Raw genomic sequence first — 17,182 nt, forward strand, 5'->3', positions numbered from 1 at the left:
CTGAGATAGGGAAAGTGTTAGTGTAGGGTGCAGTTAGGCAGGGATCCTGACTTCAAGAATTCAACACTCCTTCTTAGGGCTACTCCTCTTTGTGTGCATTACATTTTTGGCTGTCTGGGAGCATTAGTGAACCAATTTTTTTTTTCAAGCATCTAGACCTGTGCAGAGTATCTCACATCTACCATTCTCTGTGTGGGATGAAGTAGCTGCAGTTATCAGCGCTATGCACCAGGTAATTTTTTCTGCCCCCTGTGCAGAGCATTTCACATCTACCATTCTCTGTGTGGGGTGAAGTAGTCTCAGTTATCAGCACTATCCACTGGGTTAATTTTTCTGCCCATTTGCAGAGCATCTCATATATACCATTTTCTGTGTGGGGTGAAGTAGCCGCAGTTATCAGCACTATCCTCCGGGTAAATTTTTTTGTCCCCTGTGGCGAGCATCTCACATCTACCATTCTCTGTGTGCTGTGAAGTAGCAGCAGTTATCAGCACTATCCACCGGGTTAATTATTTGTGCCCCTGTGCAAAGTATCTCACAGCTACCATTCTCTGTGTGGGGTGAATTAGCCGCAGTTATCAGCACTATCCACTGGGTTACTTTTTTAGGCCCCTGTGCAGAGCATCTCACATTTCCCATTCGCTGTGTGCGGTGAATTAGCCGTAGGTAGTTTCCATCGCTAAACAGTGGGTTAATTTTTTTGTGGCCCAGTGCAGCGCATCTCACATCTACCATTCTCTGTACGCGGTTAATTAGCCCTAGCTCTCAGCAGTATACAGTGGGTTTAATTTTTTCTGCCACTCCATACAGCCTCTATAATCTACAAGTCTCTGTGAGCGGCAAATTACCCATAGGTATCAGCGCAAGACAGCGGTTTAATTTTTTCGGTCACAGCAAAGAGCCTCCGCTATCTACAAGTCGCTGTGTGCGGTGAACTAGCCACAGTTCTCAGCGCTATACAGTGGGTTAATTTACTTGAGCCCTGCTCTATCCTTTATCTGACATGATGAAGAGTAGGGGTAAGGGTCGAGGTCGAGGACATGGACGTGGTCGTGGGCGTCAGGATGAGAGTGTGGGCAGAGGCTGAAGTCCTGGGCAGGGTGAATCAGAGACTGCTGCTAAGGGATTAGGAGAGGGCCGCGTCTCTCCGCTCCCAACTTCATGTCACATTTTGCGCGTCCGCGTGGAAGACCTTTATTACAAGCACAGCAGTGCGATCAGGTGCTGTCGTGGATCGCGGATAATGCGTCCAGAAAATTATCCAACACCCAATCTACCACACAGTCCACTCCTACCAGTCTAGGGACTGCACCTCTGAATCCTCAGGCTGCTCCTCCTTCCTCCCAGCCTGGTCACTCCAGAAAAATGAGAGATTCCAAACAGGCAGACTCCCAGGAACTGTTCTCGGGTCCCTGCCCTGAGTCTGGAAAAACAGATCCTCACCCACCTGAGGAGTTGGTCGTGACCGATGCCCAACATTTGGAAAGTTCCCAGAGTCTGGGTGATGAGGCTGGGGACTTCTGGAAGCTGTCTCAAGAGCTTTTCGTGGATGAGGGTGATGGGACACAGTTGTCTGTCAGTGAGCTTGTTGTAAGGGCAGGAAGTCCAAGGGAGGAGCAGACAGAGGATTCAGAGGAAGAGTTGTGGGATGACGAGGTGACTGACCCCACCTGGCTTACTAAGCCAACTGAAGACATTGCTTCAGAGGGGAAGGCAAGTGCAGCAGCAGAACAGGTTGGAAGAGGCAGTGGGGTGGCCAGGGGGAAAGGCAGGGCCAGAGCAACTAATCCCCCAACTGTTCCCAAAGCACCCCCTCGCAGCAAGCCTCCATGCAGAGGGCTAGGTGCTCGAAGGTTTGGAGATTATTTAGTGAGAGCGCGGATGACCGACGAACAGTGGTGTTCAACCTGTGCCGTACCAAGATCAGCTAGCGAGCCAACTCTACCAGCCTGACCACCACCACCATGTGCAGGCATATGATGGCCAAGCACCCCACGAGGTGGAACGAAGGCCATTAACCTCCTGCGGGTCACACCACTGCCTCTTTCCTCTGTGCCACAACCTGGCACACAAATCCAATACCCCTCCCAGGATTCAGGCACAAGCGTCTCCCGGCCTGCACCAACACCCTCACATCCACGGTTCTCCATTGCCTCCAGCAATGTCTCCCAGTGCAGCGTTCAGCTGTTGCTAACACAAGCGTTGGAGCGAAAGTGGAAATATGCGGCCACCCACCCGCATGCACAATCTTGAAGCATGCAGATTGCCAAATTAATCAGACTGGAGATGCTGCCATACAGGCTAGTCGAAACAGAGGCTTCCCGAAACATGACCGGCAGCGGTCCCTTGGTACTCAGTCCCCAGTCGCCACTATTTTTCTCAGTGCGCCATCCCCGCCCCACACCAGCACGTCTCACGCAACATAAACCGTGCCCCCACCAAGGCGGTTACTGGGAAGGTTCACTTAACGACGGACACTTGGACAAGTGCTAGTGGCCAGGGACGCTACATCTCCCTGACGGAACATTGGGTGAACACGGTGGAGGCTGGGACTGAGTCAAGCCCTGGGACCGCTCACATGCTACCCACACCGAGGATAGCATATTATGCCACCCCCTCCTCCTCCGCCACCTTCACCTCTCAATTAAGAAGTGTGAGCAGATTGCCAGGAGTCGGTAGCGCGAGACGCAGCAGCACTGCGGTGGGGAAATGTCAGCAGGCCATGCTGAAACTGCTCAGCTTAGGTGACAAGAGGCACACCGCCCAAGAGGTGTTACAGGGTTTGACAGAGCAGACCGATCTCTGGCTTTCGCCGCTGAACCTCCAACTAAGCATGGTCGTGTGTGACAATGGGTGTAACCTGGTGGCTGCTCTGCAGCTTGGCAGCCTCACACACCTGCCATGCCTGGCCCATATGTTGAATCTGGTGGTTCAGCGCTTTCTTAAAAACTACCCCCACTTGTCTGACCTGCTCGGCAAGGTGTGCCGCATGTGCGCACATTTCCGCAAGTCCCCCACGGATGCTACCACCCTCAGGACACTGCAACATCGCTTCCAGCCGCCGGAGCACCGACTGCTGTGCGAAATGCCCAATTCTACCCTGCACATGTTGGCCAGGCTTTATGAGCAGCGTAGAGCCATTGTGGAATACTAGCTGCAATGGCCGTCGGAGTGGTAGTCTGCCACCCTAGCTCATTACAGAGGAGTGGGCATGGATGGCAGACATCTGTCTGGTCCTTGGAAACTTTGAGGAGTCTACCCAAATGGTGATCGGTGATGTGGCCATTATCAGCGTAACCATCCCGCTGCTTTGCCGGCCGAGACGTTCGCTGCTAAGCATAAAGGCCGACGCTTTGCGGCTGGAACAGGAGATGGGGGATGACAGTATTTCACTAGATAGCCAGACTACCCTCACGTCTGTATCTCAGCGTGTTTTGGAGGAGGAGGGGGAGGAGGAGGGAGATGAGGAGGAGGAAGAAACCGCTGCCCACACTGCAGAGGGTACCAATGTTGCTTCCCTCATATCTGTGCATCAAGTATGGGCTGAAGAGGAGGAGGAGGAAGAGGAGGAGGTTCATGAGAGTCATTCTGCTAGTGAGGACAGTGATGTGTTGCGTACTGGGACTCTGGCACACATGGCTGACTTCATGTTAGGCTGCCTTTCCCGTGACCCTCATGTAAGATGCATTCTGGCCATCCAGGATTACTGGGTGTTCACCCTTCTCGACCCACGGTATAAGGAGAACCTTTCCACTCTCATTCCCGAAGAGGAAAGGAGTACGAGACTGATGCAATACCACAGGGCCCTGGTGAAAAAACTGATGCTAAAGTTCCCATCTGACAGCGCTAACGGTAAAAGACGTAGTTTAGAGGGCCAAGTAGCAGGGGAGGCGCAGGAATCAGGCAGCATGTCCAGCACAGGCAGGGGAACACTCTCCAAGGCCTTTGCCAGCTTTATGGCTCCCCAGCCAGATTGTGTCACCACTCCCCAGTCTAGGCTGAGTTAGAGGGAGCACTGTAAAAAGATGGTGAGCGAGTAAATAGCCGACTGTACCACCGTCCTCTGTGATCCCTCTGCTCCATATAACTATTGGGTGTCAAAGCTGGACACATGGCATGAACTTGCGCTGTACGCCCTGGAGGTGCTGGCCAGCCCTGCCGCTAGCGTCTTATCAGAGAGGGTGTTTAGTGCCTCTGGGGGGATCATCACGGATAAGCATACCTGCTTGTCAACTGACAGTGCTGATAGGCTTACACTCATTAAGATGAACAAAGGCTGAATTTCCCCAGACTTCTCTTCTCCACTTGTGAAAAGCAGCAGGACATAAAGATTATTTTAGCTGCAACAGGAGAACCATGCATCCTCTATAACCCCAAAAAAGGGGAGAAGTAGCTTTGTTTATCCCTCTCGGATCTTACTCCTCCTCCTCCTCCTAAAACAGCATGTCATCACGCTGAACTGCCAATTTTTCTGCGGGCCAAAAGGCTCTGTTAAAACTAATTTTTTCGGAGGGCTGCCTGCAGGTTCTGTTAGCAAATTAAACAACTAGTAACTATCGGCTTTATCTGTAAAAAATGTTTTTGGGTTTCTCCATGCACCATGGGTAAACCAATTTTTCAGGGGTACACCTGTACTCTTGGTACACACGTTTTTTCGCGCTTCGCCTATATTCAGAGCAAACCAATTTTTCTGGCCTTCGTCTATACTCATAGCTAACCAATTATTACAGGATTTGCCTATACTCTTAGTAAATAAATTATTGTTTGCCTATATTCTTGCTACAGAAATGTTTGATGTGTCCGCCTATACACTTGCTACAGAAATGTTAGAGCAGTTCGCCTATACGCTTGCTACAGAAAGGTTTGAGGGGTTCGCCTATACTCTTACTACAGAAAGGTTCGAGGGGTTCGCCTATACTATTGCTACAGAAAGGTTTGAGGGGTTCGCCTATACACTTGCTACAGAAAGGTTTGAGGGGTTCGCTTATACTGTAGGTGCACAAAGATTTCCCATTGCGGTGTTCAACTCTGCCATGTTCGGGCACTGTAATTTCTTCATGTTTAATACTATCAATGGGTTTCATGGGTTCGCCTATCCTGTGGGTGCACAAAGGTTTCCCATTGCGGTGTTTAGCTATCTGACACATACACATAATGATTTGGGTAGGGTACAGAAGGCTTTTCCATTGCGGTGTTCAGCTATCTGACAGATACGCAGAATGAATTGCGCAGAGGTGTGGGCAGAGGCCGAGGTCCTGGGCGGGGTGAAACTCTGCCATGTTTGGGCACTCTTATTTCTTCATACTTCATACTGTCAATGGTTTTCATGGGTTCGCCTATGCTGTGGGTACACAAAGGTTTCACAGTTGTTCAGCTATCTGGCACAAATACACTGAATGACTTGGGTAAGGTACAGAAGGCTTTCCCATTGCGGTGTTCAGCTATCTGACATATACACAGAATGAATTGGGCAGAAGTGTGGGCAGAGGCTGAGGTCCTGGGCGGGGTGAACTCTGCCATGTTTGGGCACTGTAATTTCTTCATGTTTAACACTGTCAATGGGTTTCATGGGTTTGCCTATACTGTGGGTGTGCAAAGGTTTCCCAGCGCAGTTGAAATACCTGACACATACACAGAATGAATTGGGCAGAAGTGTGGACAGAGGCCGAGGTCCTGGGCAGGGTGAAACTCTGCCATGTTTGGGCACTCTTATTTCTTCATACTTCATACTGTCAATAGTTTTCATGGGTTCGCCTATGCTGTGGGTGCACAAAGGTTTCCCAGTTGTTCAGCTCTCTGGCACAAATATACTGAATGACTTGGGTAGGATACAGAAGGGTTTCCCATTGCGGTGTTCAGCTATCTGACACATACACAGAATGAATAAGGTGGGTACACATGGGTTTTCTATAGCAATGTAACTGACGGCACATTGGGTCACACAAGGTGGAGGCTAGGACCGAGTCTGACTCTAGGCCAGCTCACGTGCTTCCCACACAGAAGACTGCGGGTCATACCTCAGTCACAGTTCCTCAGGCTTATTATGCCACCTTCTTCTCCGGCTTGGGATCTGGGGATCAGCGCTGGTCGACATGTATTTGCTCTTGTGTTACCACAGTTATCTGAGACACTGGTTTGGATCAATCAAAAGAAGCAGAAATGATTTAATGAGCAGTTCACAGCAGTACTAGCATCTGAGTCCGCTTTATGCCCAGCATTGTTGAGGGTGTGCGCAGAGGCCGAGGTCATGGGTGGGTGGGAGATGCAACTGTGCCAGGTTTGGCCTGTGGATTTACTTCTTCATGGTTCATCCAGTCTTTGGAGCACTGAAAGGAACCGTAAATGCTTTAATGAGCTGTTCACAGCACTACTAGCATCCGAGTCCGCTTTATGCCCACCATTGTTGAGGGTGTGAGCAGAGGCCGAGGTCCTGGTGGGGGGATGCAACTGTGCCAGGTTTGGCCTGTGGAACTTCTCCGTGGTTCATCCAGTCTTTGGAGTGATGAAAGGAACCTTAACTGACTGCACATTGGGTTAACCAGGTGGAGGCTGGGAATGAGTCTGACCCTGGGCCCACTCATGTGCTTCCCACACAGAGTATTGCGGGTCCTACTTTGGTCATAGTTTCTCGGGCTTATTATGCCACCTCCTCCTTTTGCTTGGGGTCTGGGGATCAGAACGGGTCGACATGTATTTGCTTTAGTGTTACCACAGTTATCTGAGACACTGGTTTGGACCAATCAAAAGAAGCGTAACTGATTTAAGGAGATGTTCACAGCAATACTAGCATCTGAGTCTGCTTCATGCCCATGTTTGTTGTGCCTAGTAGTGCGCACTAGGCTTTCGCAAGCATCCTGCTGTATAACAGATCAACTCATTGTACACTGCCTGTTTTTGGGTGTCCGCTGACGTATAATGCCCTGAGTGGTAAACAGCCGGATTGGTTTAGGTGTGATGAACGCACGCATCCATGGGGGTCAGTGCTGGTTGACATGTACTATTTCTCGTGTTTCGTGTTACCACAGTTATCCGAGATACTGGATTGGAGCGTTCATAGGAAGCATAACTGATTTAATGAGACTTTCACAGGGTCACTGTATACCTGTGGTGGCTACTTTTGCGACACCACCTGCTTCAAACCAATCTTTGGTGTTAGTATGCGTTGCTACATTGTGGAGATGTGTAGAAGTACTGGCATCTGAGTCCCCTTTATGCCCACGTTTGCGGCTCCTGACAATTTTGTGACGGAGGTGGCATGGGATTGGAATTATGAACGTACCTTAATTTATCAGCAATTCTCATCAACATTGTGGGCTATCGCCCACACTTTCAAAGAGGGTCACTGCTAGGCCGTGCCAACCCTCTGCAGTGTGTGTCTCTTGTTCCTCCTCATCCAAGACGCACTTATAAATTGACATGAGGGTGGTGTGGCTATGAAGCCAGCATGTGGCATGAGGGCAGCTGAAAGCTGCACATGCACAGAGAATATTTTAAGTGCGCTTTGAACGTAGGCTTGTGCGGGGGGGGGGGGGGTGTTGAACAGCAATGCCAGCATGTAACCCAGGAAAAGAGGCAGTGGTGTCACCCGCAGGCAGTGATTGTCCTTGCTTGCAGGTAGTGTGGTGCTTAGCTAAGATGGGCCAGCGTGTGTGCCTTGCTGCTTATGGTCTATCCCAAGTTAATTGCTAGGGGGGTGACCGCCAGGCTCTTGCCCACAATTTGGCTTAATAGTGCGACCTGGGAGCCTCAGATGCACCCATATGACAAACACTATATATCCTATATGACAAACACTATAAAAAAAAGTTTAAAAAAAACTATAGCGGAATTTGTGTTTTTTCAACCTGCCCTCTAATAAAATGTATTTATATTCTGCAATACATTATATGTACCAAAAAAAGGGTATCAATAAAAACTACAGCTCGCCATGCAAAAAGCAATCCCTCATCTGGTTGTGTCAAGGGAAAAATTGCTCTGTTGAGTAAATCGCCTTAACGAGTATGCTTGCTCATCTCTAATTTTAACCCTTTAGTAACTGGACCTATTTTGGCCCTGGGAACATGACAATTTTGGGGGGATTTCCATCTGTATTTTTCATCAGCCGTGGCATTTTTTTTCCCCTTGACACAACCAGATGAGGGATTGCTTTTTGCATGGCGAGCTGCAGTTTTTATTGATACCCTTTTTTGGTACATATAATGTATTGCAGAATATAAATACATTTTATTATAGGGCAGGTTGAAAAAACACAAATTCTGCCAGTTTTTTTTAACTTTTTTTTTATAGTGTTTGTCATATTGGATAAAAAGTGTGTTGAATTAATTGGATGGGTCAATATAAATGCAGTGTTACTAAACTAGGGATTTATAGTTTTTTACATTTTTATTAACCCTTTCCCACCCTATGACGTAAGGGTATGTCATGGCAGGCTGGTACTTCCCACAAAATGACGTACCCTTACGTCATAGGGATAGCGCGAGATCATGACTGATCTCGCGCTATCCCACAGCGGAAGCCAGCTGTCAGTGATAGCCGGCCTCCCGCTGCAACAGCGGGGGGGGGCATCGGAGATGCGCCCCCCCCCTCCGCTGTTAACCCCTTCCCTGCCGCGATCTAAGTAGATCGCGGCAGGGAAAGAGTTCACAGAGGGAGGGCGCTCCCTCTGTGTCTCCAGCAATGTTGTCGCGAGAGCCTGGTCTGTCGCCATGGCAACAGGAAACCAGACACTGGTGTCCTGTAGTGCCAATGCCTATGATCGCTGTATAAGCAATAAGGCATGGCAGGGCAGTAGCCCTGCCATGCCTTATCACAGCGATCATAAGTGCTGTGCTGCAAGTCCCTCAGAGGGACTCAAATAGTGTAGAAAAAGAAAAGAAAAATGTAAAAAAAGAAAAATGTAAAAAAAAATGTAAAAATACCCCTTTTTTGTGCTTTTTCTTATATTAGCATAAAAAAGGTTAAAAAAATTAAAATGTCACATATTTGATATTGACGCGTCTGTAACGGCGTGTACAAAAAGTTGAACATGCTTTTTATTTTGTACAGCAAAAAGCGTAAAAAAACCCGCTAAAAAACAGAGGCAAAATGCTAATTTTTAGCATTTTGCCTCCCAAAAAAGCAATAAAAGTGATCAAATTAGCCGTAGATTACCCAAAATGGTACAAATAAAAACTACAGCTTGTCTCGCAAATAATAAGCCCTCACAGAGCTTTGTACATAGAAAAATAAAAAAGTTACTGGAATATAAATGCAGCGATAGAGAAAAAAATTGATTTCCAAAAAAAGGGGGTTTTATTGCAAAAAAGTGAAAAAAAAAAAAAAAAAATATAAGAATTTTGGTATCGTTGTAACCGTACTGACCCACAGAAAAAAATGTATTGTGTCATTTATGCTGCATGATTAACGCTGTAAAAAAAAAAAAAAAAATCTATGGCAGAATTGATGCGTTTTGTCTTCCTGTTATCATAAAAATAATAATAAAAGTTTTACGATATAGTCTATTAGTCTATGTACCCAAAAGTGGCACCGATAAAACTACAGCTCGCCATGCAAAAAACAAGCCCTTATACGGCCGCGTCGCTGGAAAAATAAAGAAGTTATGGCTTTTGAAAAATGGTGATGAAAATCTGCCAAAAATCGTTGCATCCTTAGGCCCAAAATAGGCCATGTCATAAGGGGTTAATCAAAGAGGTAAAAGTGTGCAAAAAAGTTTTTTTTCTATTTATGATTTTTACAACTTTTATTTTACATTTTTCTCTGTAAACCTTTTACATGCCTCAATGACATTGAGGATCAGTGGGGTGTTGTAACGAATTCCTGCACTTGCAGCGGGAGGCTGTCTGTCAATCACAGCTATCTCCCATTGTGGTTAATGCAGACTCATTGAGTGGTATGGGGTTGAAGGGAAGGAATGGCACAGCCTTTTAGTCCTTATGGGATCTGGGTTACAGTCCCTAGTGATACACAGCAGACCTGCCATGGCTCTGAGGTGACTCATGTTAGTAACCGTGCACTCCCAGACTGTTTGGTTGGGAGGTTCATAACACAACAGCAGGTCTCTTTGTGTTCCCACAGCCAGTTTCGCTCCAAAGCTTTCTTGCAGCTCTCGTCTTCTGCACTCATCCTTTTCCACAGTCCTCTCTGACTTGCTACTGATACAGATACAAAACAGAATAAATATGCAGTAAGCACAGTGTTGCGTCTTAAGAAAGTGCAACCTCAATAACATAAAACAAAGGCACAACTGTGCAAAAGGAAACAAAAACTAAAGGGGAATGCTCTCCCTATCATCCCCTAACTGGGGACAGGGCCCTGCCTACTCGGCAGACCGACTGCGCTGATAAGTGCGAGCCTGTACTCGAACCTGGGCCACTGACCAGTCCCTCACTGGGGGCCCTAGCACAAAACCAAAAGGAAAACAAAAACCAAACCAAAACAGCAAAGCACTTAGCTTTAAGATGCAGAGCTTCCACCTCTGTGTGTTGCACTGTCGCTGTCCAACATAGAACTGCAGTGAATCATTGACCAGCACTGGAGTAACAGTTAGCACTGCTTAAATAGGAGCAGAGCTACTTAGCACCAGGTGATGACTGACATTAATCTTGCAACCTCCACACCTCTCAGCTCCAGGAGAGGTAGGAATGCTGCTAAACCCTGGTCTGGCCTGAAGACAAGGTGGGAACCTCAGAACGGCTGCAACACACAGGTCTGACAGGAGCACAGGAAAGATTTAGCAGTAGTTTAGCAGAGTAGATTCAGCTTGGGACAATGCAGGGAGACGTACCTGTTGATAAGAGAAAGAAGGCAGGTGGATATTATTAACTGCCATTTCTAACTGTGTAAAATGTGATTGTTTCTAGCAAGAGAAATCTCGTAATCCTGTAAATATGATCTTTTAATGGCGAACAAAAATGCATGATGTAATAAGAGTATTTTTGTATGTAGTTTGCTAGTTGGTGGGGGAGCCCAAGATGTCAGCCAGTGTGGCCCACTTTAGAGATACAGGGCAACCCGCTGTCATATCAGCCAGGGTTGATATCCTGTATGGTGGGTCACCACCCATCTATGGCTGACATCTTTGGTATCGTTCACATGTGCAGGCTATTAGTATATGCAGTCACTCCTCCCCAATCTGGGCTGGGTGGAGTGGGTGACTGCATATTAGCCTGCCAGGAACAAGCTGCTCCTCCACATTATTGTCTGGCTAACTGCATATCTTCAGGGCTTAAGGCCATTGCGCCTGCCCTACGGCGATTGTGCCGGTGGCGATTGTGCCTGCCTTATGGCGATCGTGCCTATGGCGACCGTGTCTGCTTTGCAGACCTTCAGGTATTGTATTTTTGGCTCTTTCAGTGAATAACATGATGTAATAGAGAGTTTTTCTATGTATGCCACTGAGGCAAATCATGGAATCCTGTTCATTCAACAGACTCTCATGCCCTTCCACAGTATAGTGACTGGGTATTCCAATCTCCAATCATCATTGGTAACTCTTAGCTTTTTGACAGTATACGGTTGTGTGACATTCTTCAACTTCTTTCATGGCTTATTGCATTTTGTCACACCAGCAAGAGTGAAGTGCAGAAAACTTGAATGGTCTGCAACAGACCCAGAAGGAGATAGTGAGGTCCATTAGGTCTAGAGCTGAGGGTATAGTTTGGAGATACTCATGTTGTAAAGAAAAGGAGAGTTCAGATTTGGGAACAACCTTATGAAGGGATGTCTCTTAGAAACTATTATTATTTTATATCTTGCAAGTTATGGATGATTTTAGGTGACATAGCTCTCTCATAGAGAGGGTGAAGTTTTGAATCTGGCCGCACCACCACAGGACACGTAACCAACCCACTGAAGTTTGTAGGAGCTTAGGGAACTTTTTAGTTGTTAGATTGTTTGGTGTTAAAATGATTATTGGAAAAAGCCCTTTTGTATTTTATGACATACAACTTCAAAATACCGGTAAAGTAATTTTGTCCATTTTCGTTATGAAGTATGTCTGTGAATTTTATATTTTCCCATTGGTAGATAAAGAGTGACACCTGAATTATCTTTTTTAATAATTACAGCTCTTGAGCAAATAAGCCTCCACGTGCCTCTGCACCCAGGTCCATTGTTAGCCACAGATGCACAGTATGACTATCTAGTGCACTTCAGAGCACATCAGAAGCCTCTACGTATGGAACGCACAAGAGTTAAGGAGCTCCATTACATTGCTTCAGAGCTGGACGGACTTGGAGCTAGGACAGGTTTGGTCATTGTCTTAACTTGCTGGGCTCATTTTTCCACCTATCCACTAGAACTGTACATTCGACGACTATGGCACATTCGAGAAGCTGTAACTCAACTCTTGGAACGGAATCCAGATGCAAAGATTCTCATTAAGTCGGCCAACACTGGGTATAACTTTGCCTTTGTGAATGACTGGTTGTCTTACCAGATGGACACAGTGATGAGAGCCATGTTTTCCAAGCTGCCAGTGACCATAGTGGATGCTTGGCAAATGACGTCTTGCCACCATTCACCAAAAGATCTTCATCCAGATTGGGTCATTATTAAAAATGAGGTGGACCTGATGCTGTCTTTTATCTGCTCTCGGTAATGCTGATTATAGAAACCTGTTTGACAGGTTCATTGAACATTTCCAAAAAGTTTGGTTTAGTCCAAATTAGTTCGAACCGAACTGGAAGTTTACCAGAACCCCTAAATCTGGTGTATAACGCTGTCTAAGGGCTCATTCACATTAATGTTAGGGAGTTCCATTTTTCTGCTCTGGTTAGGGAGCAGGCGAAAGGCACCCCTTGGCTGAATGGTTCCATCTTATGATGGAACCGTTCGTCCAAACATACTCCCATTGACTCTAATGGGTCTGTTAGATTTCTGGCTAGCTGTCCAGCATTTTGCTGGAATTTACAGGATGAAATAATATGGTCTGCTGTGCTATTTCATTCTATTTTCTAGCAGAAATCAGCAACCCTAAGGCCTCCTTCCCGCGAACGGATTTACGCCGCGTAAATTCGCGGCAAAAATCCGCTGCGTTGCCCCCTGCTATTAGGTTCTATTGAACCTAATAGCACAATGCTCACGATGCGGAATTCCACCGCGGAATTTCGCACCGTGAAATCTCCCGTCTTCACCCGCAGCATGCTCTATTTGCCGCGGGTGTACGCGCTGACGGCTTCCATTGCAGTCAATGGAAGCCGTCCGTTCACGCTATCTCCCGCTGTAACACAGCGGAAGATAGCGTGAAAACGCTTCCCCGCCTACCGCCGCCGCGTCATCTGACGCGGCCGGCGCGTCCCGTGACACGGTCGGCCGCGTCACGTGACACGGCCGTCCGCGTCATGTGACGCGGTGGGCGTGTCACATGACGCGACGGCGGTGGGCGGGGAAGCGTCTTCACGCTATCTTCCGCTGGTAAGTATGGGGTCTCTGGGGGGCGCCGTGACGGGCTTCACTGCGGAATATTTCGCAGCGGAGCCCGTCACACTCGTGTGAAGCCGGCCTAAGAGCCGTAAAAGTCCTGCATATTACTCGGGGGGCTAGTTGCGCCAACCATGCTGTTGAGCCTGGATTAAACTGCAAAACTTCAATCAGCTGTTGAACTTTTTTTTTTAAAAAGCTGTTTTGATCTAAGATTAGCAAAACCAAGTTCACTTGATCTGGGATCTGACCTTCTACTTTGGCAAAAAATATTGTGCATGTTTTTTGGTCACTACAGTCAGGTGATCCTGTTAGCATTCATAACAATATTCCCAGCATTCATGGGAATAGTAAAAACATGAGCACTACCAGCAGCCAATATGGGTGTAATTTCACCACTCAGGAAACGGAAATTCTAATAGAAATACTATCAGCCGTTCTGCCATCTTAGACTTCGGCTGCAACACTACAGTAAGTTCAATTAGTTTGAACCAGCGAAGGATCAAACTGAATCTAGATTTAAACCAAGACCATGGACTAAACCATTTTTCTACTTCACCAACTCTTGTTGAAGATCTTCCCAGAATTTATAGCAATTCTCCCAGTATTGATTGCAATAGTAAAAATATGGATGCTACCACCAAAAAACTTGGAAATAATCTCACCAAAGAAAAAATCAGGCTGTCAGCTAAGTCTGTCATGTTGGATTTTGACTGCTAAATTAAGTTCAACTAGTTTGATCTGCTAAAATCAAGGGGTCAAATCAAACCTAGATTTTAACCAAGATCGTAGGCTAAACTGGGTTTATTGCATCACTTTTCTATTTAATCATAGATCAACTCTTGTTGTTCTCAGGTCAAAACTTTAGTGCAACTGGCACCGTAGACACTATTATATACCAGTGTACAAGACTAGTGTTGAAACAGTAAAACCCTGCTTTGGGAAGAAGTTTGCTAAAAGCTTGGTGCAATTAGTGCCAAACCAAGCGATTAACAAATTTCCACCTGAAACAGGGTTCTACTGGTTCAGTTCACTCAACAATGTATCTAATATTGTTACTTTGGTGAGATTATTCCCAAATTTGTTGGTGGTAGCACTTGACATAACAGAACTGACTTACTAGTCCCATCTAATAGTCTAAACTTACACTAGGTGGTGTTAAAATGCACCACGTTTATCACAGTGACTGATGCCGGATGATAAGTATGGTACATCTTTAGATAAGCTAGTCTAACTACCACCTATTAGTTCACCTGGTTCAGAATAGGTATCTTGCTAAAATTTTGATGCAAAAGGCTGTATTGAGGACATGCCTGTTCCCACAAAGCCACGCCCCCTTTTAGGCATGGAGAGAAAAACGTGTCAACAAGTGTCTAAAACATTAGAGGAGTTGTCCAAGGTGAGAAAAACATGGCAGCTTTCTTCCAAACACAGCACCACCCTTGTCCATGGGTTGTGTCTGGTGATGCAGCTCAGCTCCCATTCACTTTGATGGAAGTGAACTGCAATACCACACACAATCCTATTATCTAAAGATGTACCATACTTATCATCCGGCATCAGTCACTGTGATAAATGTGGTGCATTTTAACACCACCTAGTGTAAGTTTAGACTATTAGATGGGACTAGTAAGTCAGTTCTGTTATGTCAAGTGCTACCACCAACGAATTTGGGAATAATCTCACCAAAGTAACAATATTAGATACATTGTTGAGTGAACTGAACCAGTAGAACCCTGTTTCGGGTGGAAATTTGTTAAACGCTTGGTTTGGCACTAATTGCACCAAGCTTTTAGCAAACTTCTTCCCAAAGCAGGGTTTTACTGTTTCAACACTAGTCTTGTACACTGGTATATAATAGTGTCTACGGTGCCAGTTGCACTAAAGTTTTGACCTGAGAACAACAAGAGTTGATCTATGATTAAATAGAAAAGTGATGCAATAAACCCAGTTTAGCCTACGATCTTGGTTAAAATCTAGGTTTGATTTGACCCCTTGATTTTAGCAGATCAAACTAGTTGAACTTAATTTAGCAGTCAAAATCCAACATGACAGACTTAGCTGACAGCCTGATTTTTTCTTTGGTGAGATTATTTCCAAGTTTGTTGGTGGTAGCATCCATATTTTTACTATTGCAATCAATACTGGGAGGATTGCTATAAATTGTAGTGTAAGTTTAGACTATTAGATGGGACTAGTAAGTCAGTTCTGTTATGTCAAGTGTACCACCAACAAATTTGGGAATAATCTCACCAAAGTAACAATATTAGATACATTGTTGAGTGAACTGAACCAGTAGAACCCTGTTTCGGGTGGAAATTTGTTAAACGCTTGGTTTGGCACTAATTGCACCAAGCTTTTAGCAAACTTCTTCCCAAAGCAACAAAGAACTTACGGGGGGAGTTTTTGAAGCTGAGTTTTTGACGCTCTTTATTGATTGGCAGGGGCTTAACTATATGGGATGTAGAGGATGTGGTTGCACCCGGGCCCAGGAGCCTTAAGGGACCCATAAGGCCTCTCTTCTCCATATAGAGAGCCCGGTAGTATGAATAAAGCATTATAGTTGGGGGCCCTAATACAGATTTTGCATTTTGGCACAGAAGCTTCAAGTTACGCCTCTGCTGATCGGGGTGGTACTGCGGTGTGGGGTGGTGCTGCTGTAGGAGCTGTACGACCAAATGTTGCTATCATAGTAATAATATATTCTCCAATATTCAATATACTTTGCCATCATGGTGAATAAATCTATTTAAATGCTTCTATATTCTCACGTGTTAAATTTCAAATCCTGCTCTGCATTGTGGTTTCTTTATACCCCCACGGATGAGGAAGGTGGGGTGTGACTTACTAATATGCCACTTTATGACATAGAAAGACTCCTTTAACCCCTTCCTCACATCTGACATATATGTCTTTAACAGCCGTCACTCAGTCACATTGATGGCGCTGTTACTACTGATAGAGGCATATAAATAACCTCCCTCTGTCCCCTGAACAGCCCCGCTGGGAGGTTGGGAAGTAGCCTTTGGTTACCATGGCAGCCTAGGGCTTAGCGCCGGCCCCTGGGCTTCCATGGCTTTACCCCTATCAAAGGAATGTTTTGGGACTTTGTTATTTGTTCTATTGATGATCTGATGGGATCCACCGCTCAGATCCCTATTGATCAGCTGATTCCCAGGGCCACTGTCACTGCGGTCATTGCAGGAAGTAGAAAGCGCTGACCGTAGCGCAGCAGCTCAGGTTGCCATTGCAGATGCAATAAATTCAATAAAAGCTGCACTGAAACCCCAACCCGGGCCACTTCGCTGCGGTCAGTGCGGTCTACTTCCTCCGTTAACTGCAGTGACAATTGTATAAAAAGCAATCAAAAAGTTGTGTGCACCCCAAAATTCTGCCAATAAAAAGAACATACCAAAGAACAGCCCCCCACTCAAATGCATTGATGGAAAAATAAAGCCATGGGGGTCAGAATACCACAATGCCCCGTGCCACAAAGGGAGGTTTTTACAATATATTTTTTTATATATTTACAGTGCCGGTACTGTACATGTGTTTTCAATAGCAGACCTCATCCGCTTTTTATCATACTATGTATGATCGGGTTAATCATGGGGTAAACATAATGGGGGACTTTTTTTACACTTTTGTTCCCTTCTCCAGCTTAAAATGTGACAAATTGATGAAATGTTACACGATGTTGATGCATTATTTTAATCTCTGGATCTGTTATCAGTGAAATAGCTAGACTCTAGATAACCTGAAC

At 45.9% G+C, this 17,182-nt stretch overlaps 1 protein-coding gene across 1 annotated transcript in view; it reads left to right on the forward strand.

Annotated features, from left to right (window-relative positions):
- Positions 1 to 12,926, forward strand: part of LOC136610917 (NXPE family member 3-like) — a 67,048-nt gene extending 54,122 nt beyond the window's left edge. The window contains exon 8 of the mRNA XM_066590109.1: positions 12,066 to 12,926. Coding sequence (XP_066446206.1) covers positions 12,066 to 12,598 — 533 coding nt within the window. The 3' untranslated portion in view covers positions 12,599 to 12,926. The remainder of the gene's footprint in view (positions 1 to 12,065) is intronic.
- The last annotated feature ends 4,256 nt before the right edge of the window (positions 12,927 to 17,182 follow it).

This window comes from Eleutherodactylus coqui, chromosome 2, assembly GCF_035609145.1.
Source record: "Eleutherodactylus coqui strain aEleCoq1 chromosome 2, aEleCoq1.hap1, whole genome shotgun sequence".
NCBI classification, from domain to species: Eukaryota; Metazoa; Chordata; class Amphibia; order Anura; family Eleutherodactylidae; genus Eleutherodactylus; species Eleutherodactylus coqui.